This window comes from Oncorhynchus kisutch, linkage group LG13 (genome assembly GCF_002021735.2).
Source record: "Oncorhynchus kisutch isolate 150728-3 linkage group LG13, Okis_V2, whole genome shotgun sequence".
Classification (NCBI taxonomy): domain Eukaryota; kingdom Metazoa; phylum Chordata; class Actinopteri; order Salmoniformes; family Salmonidae; genus Oncorhynchus; species Oncorhynchus kisutch.
In genome coordinates this window covers 68,692,430-68,702,636 of record NC_034186.2, presented here as the reverse complement: position 1 = coordinate 68,702,636, position 10,207 = coordinate 68,692,430, and the positions used below count along the sequence as shown (strand labels likewise).

Below are 10,207 nucleotides of genomic sequence, written 5' to 3'. Positions count from 1 at the left end.
ATAATACCGTCAAATCACATAGAAGTCAAATTATACATAAATAAAATCATACACAATCAAAGTCCTACATGTGATCGCTACATGTTGTCATGTAGGCCAGGGCGGAGGTAGCTCTACAGCTGGAGATCGAATGGGAATATTGAAACAATGTTGCAAATGTCGAAGAGACAGACAGCAAGGTTTATACAAGTCTCAGATGTTGAAAACTAAATGTTAGTCTAAAAGAAATGTGAGATAATGTCTAGATACTTTTTATAGTGGAGATCAAGTTTATAAATTGACTGGCTGGGTTGATGAGACAGTGGATTGCACAGTCAGATGGAACAGACTGCCATTTTAACATCAGAGATTTAGCTAGTGGTAATTTGTGGAATAGACACTGGCTGGAATGATTACTGGGGTGGAATGAGGTTTTAACCAATCAGCATTCAGGATTAGACCCACCCATTGTATAACCTTTATTATAAGCTGAGTGGTTCGATCCCTGAATGCTGATTGTCTAACAGCCATGGTATACCACGGGTATGACAAAACATTTATTTTTACTGCTCTAATATATACCTCATTATACCACACCCCCCCGTAATCATTGCATGCAATATGCATTTTGAAACCTCAGAAACTACACTTTCATAGCACACCCAAAAAGTTTTCAGGGGTCGTATTAGCGCAGTATTCTGCCTTTTTTCAGCAAGAAATATCTTGCTAAAATGCTTCTTATTGTAATTTCTGCTTGGCCTCAGAAAAATATTGTGCTTGACTTGCATTTCTCCAGTCGGATGAGAATTCACCAACGTGTACCTCGTATTTTTCTCAGCGTAGCCTACTTTTCTCTGGTACAATGCAAGATTAACTTTTTAAAAAACATTAGGAAATGTAACTGGCTACATTATTTATATGATAAACATTGGAAATATAATGGCCATGAATTGTTTTTGCAAAAAAAGACTTTGCATTTTAATTGTAAGCTCATTTACTTGTGTGGCTGCTAGCCAAATAGCATTGCACTGCTGTTGTCAGCTGATGAAAATTAAGCTATTTTCTTGCACTCATGTATTTTCTGTGAAGGAAAACTAGTTGCACACCCCTGATCACTATGATCAAGTGAAATGGTTTAAAATGCAGATTTATTGATGGTCTGCGTTTTGGTGGTTAGTAGACTGGCGACATCTAGCGCCGGAGGGAGTAGGAATGACAGTAGTAATCCCCCCCCCCCGCCGACGTGCAGCCCCTGCCGCAAGATGACACCGGCCAGGAGGATGGTCCCAAGGGCGAGGAGCGGGCCGAACGACGGCAATGGATGACGTTGGGATGTCTGCTACTGGGCCCCAAAAGCACTCATCAGGACTGTACCCCTCCCACTCCACCAGGTACTGGAGCCGACCCCCACAACATTGGGAGTCATGGAGAGACCTAACAGCATAAGTGGGGGTCCTCGAAGTCCAGGGGAGGGGTATCGCAGGGGATAGCATCAGCCAGGGGACCAGGAACCACCAGCCTGAAGAGTGAAACAAGGGTGAGATCTGGTAGTTGGCGGGGAGTTCTAAATAATAGGTTACCTCATTGACCCTCCAGAGGACCTTGAAGGGCCCCACAAGCCAGGGGCTCAGCTTCCGGCAGGTGGAACGGGAGGTTCCTGATGGAGGGCCAGACGTGATCACCAGGATGGAACACGGGAGCCTCACTGCGGTGGTGGACCGCCTGATCCTTCTGACGGCGGAACCACGCTTCAATTGCAGGGGCCTCTTTTGGTTCGGAGTCCAAGGAACCAGGGGCCAGCTGATATCCCAGGATGCACTGGCTGAGAGTCAGCCTGGTGGTGGAGTGACGAAGTGAGTTCTGGGCGTATTCCGCCCAGGGAAGGAACTCGGGCCCACTCCCCCAGCCGGTCCTGGCAGTGACTCCTTAGGAACCTCCCCAGCTGATGTCTTCCAGAAGGCCATAGTGCCAGAAGACCTGCTGGAATAGTGCTTCAGTGACATGGAGAGTGGTCAGTAGACCAGAGAGGGACTCTGCTCTGATGCGGAGAGGTGTGGCCCCTAACTCCATGGGTTCAGGCTCTGTCTCAGGACAGCCAAAGGAGGGAGGTGAGTGGCGAGGTGGACACTCCCAAAGAAGGTTATCCAGACGGATGGCCATCGAGAAGAGTGCGTCCAAGGATATGTTGTCATTCCGGCATACCAACTCGGTCTGGACCTATTTGCGCAGTACACTGAGGAATAGAGTGCGGAGCGCCAGCTCATTCCAGCCGCTGGAGGCTGCCACAGTCCGAAGGCGTACTCCGCAGCAGTCTGGGCACCCTGCTGGAGTTGGAAAAGCCCTCCCTCTCTGCCCTCTGGAGGATGGTCGAAGACTGCCCTCAACAGAGCCATGAATCTCTCATAGGAACCCAGCTCTTCCTCTCCTCTCTCCCAGATGGCCGTAGCCCACTCCAACGCCGTCCGGTCAGCAGGGAAATGACCGTGGCAACCTTGGACATCTCTTTGGTGGGGTCTCCCATCTGATAGGTAAAATAGAGGGAGCACTGGAGTAGGAAGCCACGGCATTTCGTTGGAGGTCCGTAATACTTCTCCGGAAGAGACAGTCAGGAATCGCTGGGCGGATGGCTGGGTAGACTGGGGGACTGGCTCACTGTGACGACCCATGGTAGGAGGCCCTCTGTCAAAAGGTATGGAGAACCTTGCTGGTGTTGTCCAGGCGGTTGACAACGAGGAGGACCTCCTTCATGGTCGTACCCAGTAGACCCAGCTGGTCGTGGTATTGGTGTAGTAGATGACCCTGTTCCTCGACCATCTGGAAGATAGTGTAATCATCTGCTGCTTCCATCATTTCTGAGGCAGTATTCTGTAAAAAAAAAGACACAGGGAGTCAGGAAGCAGGTGCAGATGGGGAGTTTTATAATAATGAACATGGAGAGTTACAAAACAAGAGAAACGTTGAGACATTTAAACAGAACCAATACTGCCTGATGACTGGTGGCTATATGAAGCGAGAGTAATCAGGGTGGTGATGAAGTCCATGTGTGCTTAATGATGGGGAGCAGGTGTGCGCAATGAGGATTGCCAGGTGTGCACAATGTGGGTTGCCAGGACCAATGGTTAGTAAACAGGCGACGTCGCCGGAGAGGGGAGCAGGAGCAGGAGTGACAGATACACTTACTGTCTGCTGTTTTAACACAGAATCCCACAGAGCTATTTTACATTGACATTGACCTGAACTACAAATGGAAATTTGGGAGGGAACAAAAAAACCTCGGCTTGAAGCTGTGCTACACAAACAACCTTGGTGGAAATCTGTCATGAAATATCTAACAGTAGCCAGTGTATATTTTGCAGTCTATTTGTAAAGTTTTTTTAGGGTGATAATTAAGTTGAGTGTTCAAGGTTTCCAAACCCGTATCAGAATCAAGGATCAGTTGTTTTTAGGTAGAGTGTTTCACGCTTTGATCAGTTTCCCTCAGCTAAATCAAAAGAAAGATTCAATAACTCTAATGCATTGTAGTCAGAAGGGTAAAGCCAAGGATAGGCTCCTTCACACAGAGCTAAATCAGAAGCCAGTGGCCTGCGTGTAGTGTCTAAAAATGCATATAATCTTAAAGAGAAAATTAAGTTGGATCGCTAAATGCAAATGCATATCCATGGAGAACAACTTTTCGATATCTTGTTTGTCGTCACCATAGTCCCTATGGCAGGGGTCACAAACTACATTCAGCCGCGGGGTGATTTTTTCTTGAGTGGATGGTCGGGGGGCTGGAACATTATTATAAATAATTTGTACACTGCAAATTGACCACACGAAGCTCAAACAATTATATAATTTGACAAAAACATAATTTAAAATCTTGATTACTTCTTCTTATTCTTTGGTATCATGGAGTTTGCACATTTTGTTTGTGCATGCTGCCGCCTACTGTGTGGTAGTGTGTGTTCAATCACATTACATTTTGTGATGCAAAAATGTAAAAGGAGAGGGAAAAGGAAAAAATTGCACCACCAACTAACCCTCCACGTACAGTATATACCACTATTTCATAAATACATACAAATCACCACCCCATTCCACTACTTTGACCCTAACTGACGGGACTCTTTCATTCAACACAACTTGTAACTCTTCTGCAGTAAAACATTGTACACCTGAGTACTTCTCCGCAACTGCCACCACAAAGAAACAATTTTGTGATTTACATTTCATTTCTGAGGTACAACTGATAACCATGGCAATGAATGCTAAGAAGTTAACCTTACTGAAGCACAACCTCGTATCACTCTGTACTGGCCTAGGCCTACTGCTCACCCTTGACCCCTCATCGTCTACTGTCTTCACTGCCTCAGCATATGGCACAATGTGTTCTACTCTGACTCTGGCAATCTTAACCTGTCTCTCCCACAGCAGCATGGGCACCCCCACAATTTACACACAGTTTATTCCACCGATACTACACATTCCTTTGTCCTGTGCCCTTCTTCACACATCTCGGAATCTCCCTCCTACACACTGTTGCAATATGACCATAAGCTTGGCATCTGAAACACCTTAGTGGATTTGGCACAAAAGCTCTCACTGGGTAACTGATATATCCTAACATGACTTTGTCAGGTAAAAGCTCTGCTTCAAACCTCAAAAGGACAGACAATGTCTCCTCAGTTTCACCACGCTCGCCACAGGGTCTGCATCGCACCAAATGGTGGGTGTCAGAGGCATAGGGAGTTTTCCATTTCAGTTGCTCCACCTCAACACTTAACATCACCCCAGTAATCACTCCTTTCAAAGGCCCCCTGCCCCCGGAGAGCAAAGCAAGTCACAGATCTTGTCCCTAGTCACGTGACGCTCCCTCTGGATGGAAGAAATACAGAAAATAATCACAAGTCCACTTCGAGCTACCTTCACCAATTTAACAGTACCCAACCTATTTTCTACCCAGCCTGAGACTACATATGGATTAGCCAAAAGGCAGGGATCCACTTTCTCCAAAAATGTCTCTCCCACTGGGCCCGAATCATCATTTGGATGATCATTTGGGCGAGGCTCGGACTCTGAGGACTTCACCACACCTGCCACCACAGGTAATTCATCCTCAAATCAAAACAAATTTTATTTGTCACATACACATGTGACAAAGCACATAGCAGATGTTAATGCGAGTGTAGCGAAATGCTTGTGCTTCTAGTTCCGACAATGCAGTAATAACCAACGAGTAATCTAACCTAACAATTCCACAACTATTACCTTATACACACAAGTGTAAAGGGATAAAGAATATGTACATAAAGATATATGAATGAGTGATGGTACAGAACGGCATAGGCAAGATGCAGTAGACGGTATAGAGTACAGTATATACATATGAGATGAGTAATGTAGGGTATGTAAACATTATATTAAGTGGCATTGTTTAAAGTGGCTAGTGATACATTTTTACATCAATTTCCATTTTAAAGTGGCTGGAGTTGAGTCAGTATGTTGGCAGCAGCCACTCAATGTTAGTGGTGGCTGTTTAACAGTCTGATGGCCTTGAGATAGAAGCTGTTTTTCAGTCTCTCGGTCCCTGCTTTAATACACCTGTACTGACCTCGCCTTCTGGATGATAGTGGGGTGAACAGGCAGTGGCTCGGGTGGTTGTTGTCCTTGATGATCTTTATGGCCTTCATGTGACATCGGGTGGTGTAGGTGTGGGTAGGTAGTTTGCCCCCGGTGATGCGTTGTGCAGACCTCACTACCCTCTGGAGAGCCTTACGGTTGTGGGTGGAGCAGTTGCCGTAACAGGCAGTGATACAGCCCAACAGGATGCTCTCGATTGTGCATCTGTAAAAGTTTGTGAGTGCTTTTGGTGACAAGCGGAATTTCTTCAGCCTCCTGAGGTTGAAGAGGCGCTGCTCCGCCTTCTTCACCACGCTGTCTGTGTGGGTGGACCAATTCAGTTTGTCCGTGATGTGTACGCCGAGGAACTTATAACTTACTACCCTCTCCACTACTGTCCCATCGATGTGGATAGGGGGTGCTCCCTCTGCCGTTTCCTGAGTCCATAATCATCTCCTTTGTTTTGTTGACATTGAGTGTGAGGTTATTTTCCTGACACCACACTCCGAGGGCCCTCACCTCCTCCCTGTAGGCCGATTCGTCGTTGTTAGTAATCAAGCCTACCACTGTAGTGTTGTCCGCAAACCTGATGATTGAGTTGGAGGCGTGCATGGCCACACAGTCGTGGGTGAACAGGGAGTACAGGAGAGGGCTCAGAACACACCCTTGTGGGGCCCCAATGTTGAGGATCAGCGGGGTGGAGATGTTGTTACCTACCCTCACCAACTGGGGGCGGCCCGTCAGGAAGTCTAGTACCCAGTTGCACAGGGCGGGGTCGAGACCCAGGGTCTCGAGCTTGATGACAAGTTTGGAGGGTACTATGGTGTTAAATGCTGAGCTGTAGTTGATGAACAGCATTCTCACATAGGTATTCCTCCAGATGGGTTAGGGCCGTGTGCTGTGTGGTTGCGATTGCGTCATCTGTGGACCTATTGGGGCGGTAAGCAAATTGGAGTGGGTCTAGGGTGTCAGGTAGGGTGGAGGTGATATGGTCCTTGACTAGTCTCTCAAAGCACTACATGATGACGGAAGTGAGTGCTACAGGGCGGTAGTCGTTTAGCTCAGTTACCTTAGCTTTCTTGGGAACAGGAACAATGGTGGCCCTCTTGAAGCATGTGGGAACAGCAGACTGGAATAAGGCTTGATTGAATATGTCCGTAAACACACCAGCCAGCTGGTCTGCGCATGCTCTGAGGACGCGGCTTGGGATGCCGTCTGGGCCTGCAGCCTTGCAAGGGTTAACACTTTAAATGTTTTACTCACAGTAGGCTGCAGTGAAGGAGAGGCCGCAGGTTTTGGTAGGGGGTCGTGTCAGTGGCACTGTATTCTCCTCAAAGCGAGCAAAAAAGTTATTTAGTCTGTCTGGGAGCAAGACATCCTGGTCCGCGACGGGGCTGGTTTTCTTTTTGTAATACGTGATTGACTGTAGACCCTGCCACATACCTCTTGTGTCTGAGCCATTGAATTGTGACTCTACTTTGTCTGTATACTGACACTTAGCTTGTTTGATTGCCTTGCGGAGGGAATAGCTACACTGTTTGTATTCGGTCATGTTTCCAGTCACGTTGCCCTGGTTAAAAGCAGTGGTTCGCGCTTTCAGTTTCGAGGGAATGCTGCCATCAATCCACGGTTTCTGGTTTGGGAATGTTTTAATCGTTGCTGTGGGTATAGCATCGCCGATGCACTTTCTAATGAACTCGCTCACCGAATCAGCGTATTCGTCAATGTTGTTGTTGGACGCAATGCGGAACATATCCCAATCCACGTGATCGAAGCAGTCTTGAAGCGTGGACTCAGATTGTTCGGACCAGCGTTGAACAGACCTGAGCGCGGGAGCCTCTTCTTTTAGTTTCTGTCTGTAGCAGCTTTTCCGAAAGGAGGGCGGGGGATGGCCTTATATGCGTCGCGGAAGTTAGAATAACAATGATCCAGGGTTTTACCAGCCCTGGTAGCACAATCAATATGCTGATAGAATTTAGGGAGTCTTGTTTTCAGATTAGCCTTGTTAAAATCCCCAGCCACAATGAATGCAGCCTCAGGATATGTGGTTTCCAGTTTACATAGAGTCAAATAAAGTTTGTTCAGGGCCATCGATGTGTCTGCTTGGGGGGTTATATATACGGCTGTGATTATAATCGAAGAGAATTCCCTTAGTAGATAATGCGGTCGACATTTGAATGTGAGGAATTCTAAGTCACGTGAACAGAAGGACTTGAGTTCCTGTATGTTGTTATGATCACACCACTTCTCGTTAATCATAAGGCATACCCCCCCGCCCCTTTTCTTACCAGAAAGATGCTTGTTTCTGTCGGCGTGATGCGTGAAGAAACCAGCTGGCTACACCGACTCCGTTAGCGTCTCTCGAGTGAGCCATGTTTCCGTGAAGCAAAGAACGTTACAGTCTCTGATGTCTCTCTGGAATGCTACCCTTGCTCGGATTACATCAAACTTGCTGTCAAGAGACTGGACATTGGCGAGTAGTATGGTAGGGAGTGGTGCGTGATGTGCCCATCTCTGGAGCCTGACCAGAAGACCGCTTCGTTTGACCCTTTTACCGCGTCATTTTTTTAGGGTCGCCGGCTGGGATCCGATCCAATGTCCTGGGTGGAAGGCAAAACACAGGATCCGCTTTGGGAGAGTCATATTCCTGGTCGTAATGATGGTGAGTTGACGTTATATTCTTATATTCAGTAGTTCCTCCCGACAGTATGTAATGAAACCTAAGATTACCTGGGGTACCAATGTAAGAAATAACACGTCGGCGCCGGAAGAGTGTTCAATTTCTGAGCCATCAGAGACAGTAGAATAGGGTTTGTACTTGGCCCAATTCTTAATCAATACACATCTTCCTACTACACTCTTCTCCTTCTTCCTCGCTGTCCATAACCACGTATATCTGTCCACCACGCACGCTCTTGCCGCGCTTTCATTGCTTGCAGAGCATGCACCGGCATTTCTCCAAAGGCCAACTTCTGTTTCTTAGCCCAAATTACTAGTCTGGCTATCTCTGGCATCTCTGTGATTCCATTTCCAAACCTTGATTACATTGGGATAAAATCAGTAGTGGGGTGTGGGTAAAATCACTGGGGAAGCCCCCCAAAAAAGGAATATTACAACTTATGCGGTGTGATAATTGCATTGTTTGCTCTATAAAGAGCTAATTCATATGCCTTGCAATATATATGCCCTCCAATATAAAGGCCTAAAGGCAGAGACAATAAGAAGACACAGTGGCAGAATAAATTAAACCACACATTTGTTTTATCACAAAACTGGAGAGCAACCTCTGCCCAGTGGAGTCCACAAAGCATGTAACAGACAGATACAATTTGTTTTAAATATTTTTTATTTATTTAACTAGGCAAGTAAACCTATGCCATTCACCTGGGTATCACTTACAATAGGAGATTTTCCGAAATATGCATTATTCTGAAGTAAAGATTTTATCCCACTTTTCCATATGAAGTTGTACAATAGCTTATCTAAGGTGGATTTGGGGAAAAATATAGGATGAATGAGATAGCCCCTCAGTTTTGGATAAAAGCACCCTACCTTGAATATTTAAATCCCTCCCTAACCATAAGGTTAATTTATTTAGATAGATTCAGTTACAGGATTGAAATGAAGTGTTTCTGATTCGTTTCACCTGTCTTTGTGCTTGTCTCCAACCCCCTCCAAGTGTCACCCATCTTCCCCATTATCCCCAGTGTATTTATACCTGTGTTCTCTGTTTGTCTGTTGCCAGTTCTTTTGTTGGTCAAGTCTACCAACGGTTTTCCCTTGCTCCTGTCTTTTTTGACCCTTCCGCCTGCCCTGAGCCTGCCTGCTGTTCTGTACCTTGTCACACCACCCTGGATTATTGACCTCTGCCTGCCCGGACCCTGAGACAGCCTGCCATTCTGTACCTCATGGACTTTGATCTGGATTACTGACCACTGCCTGCCCTTGACCTATCGTTTTGCCTGTGTCTTGTCCTGAAACGTGATATTAAGCTCATTCTTAAGATTTTTGGTGGTCTTTACACCTAGGTAGGTTACAGTATCCTTTTCAGTGATGTTACAATCTGCTGGATTGACAGCTTCTTTCAGAACAAACATCTCACATTTGGAAAGTTATAATACTAAACAACATCTCACTCAATGTGAGCAATACAAAGGAGCTGTTTGTGGACTATAGGAAAAGGATGGCCGAACAGGCCGCCATTAATATCGACGTAACTGAAGTGGAGCGAGTCGAGAGTTTCAAGTTCCTTGGTGTCCACATCACCAACAAACTATCCTGCTCCAAACACCAAGACAGCTGTGAAGAGGGCACGGCAATACCTTTTCCACCTCAGGAGACTGAAAAGATGGGTCCCTAGATCCTCAAAGTTCTACAGCTGCACCATCGAGAGCATCCTGACCAGTTGCATCCCCGCCTGGTATGGCAACTGCTCGGCATCTGACCTTAAGGTGCTACAGAGGGTAGTGCGTACGGCCCAGTACATCACTGGGGCAAAGCTTCCTGACATCCACCTATATACTAGGCGGTGTCAGAGAGGCCCTAAAAATTGTCAGGCTCCAGTCACCCAAGTCATAGACTGTTCTCTCTGCTACCGCACGGCAAGCAGTCCCAGAGCGCCAAGTCT

The 10,207-nt window shown here is 46.5% G+C and overlaps 1 protein-coding gene across 1 annotated transcript; it reads right to left on the bottom strand.

Annotated features, from left to right (window-relative positions):
* Window positions 1-322: 322 nt before the first annotated feature.
* Window positions 323-4,398, bottom strand: LOC116376722 (uncharacterized). Its single transcript, XM_031838099.1, has 5 exons — window positions 4,297-4,398; window positions 2,680-2,844; window positions 2,431-2,500; window positions 1,581-1,904; window positions 323-1,498 (listed from the first exon to the last, which is right to left on the bottom strand). Exons 1-5 carry the CDS (start codon window positions 4,396-4,398, stop codon window positions 1,128-1,130), a joined length of 1,032 nt encoding a protein of 343 aa, XP_031693959.1. The 3' UTR covers window positions 323-1,127.
* Between the last annotated feature and the right edge of the window lie 5,809 nt (window positions 4,399-10,207).

Excerpts from the sequence above, each read along its gene's own strand:
- LOC116376722 (XM_031838099.1), bottom strand. The coding sequence starts at position 4,398 with ATGCTGCTGTGGGAGAGACAGGTTAAGATTGCCAGAGTCAGAGTAGAA. Across the intron at positions 1,905-2,430 it reads GCTGACCGGACGGCGTTGGA|GAGTCACTGCCAGGACCGGC; the intron begins GTGGGCTACGGC and ends GAGGTTCCTAAG. Across the intron at positions 1,499-1,580 it reads GGCTTGTGGGGCCCTTCAAG|GCTGGTGGTTCCTGGTCCCC; the intron begins GTCCTCTGGAGG and ends TTCACTCTTCAG.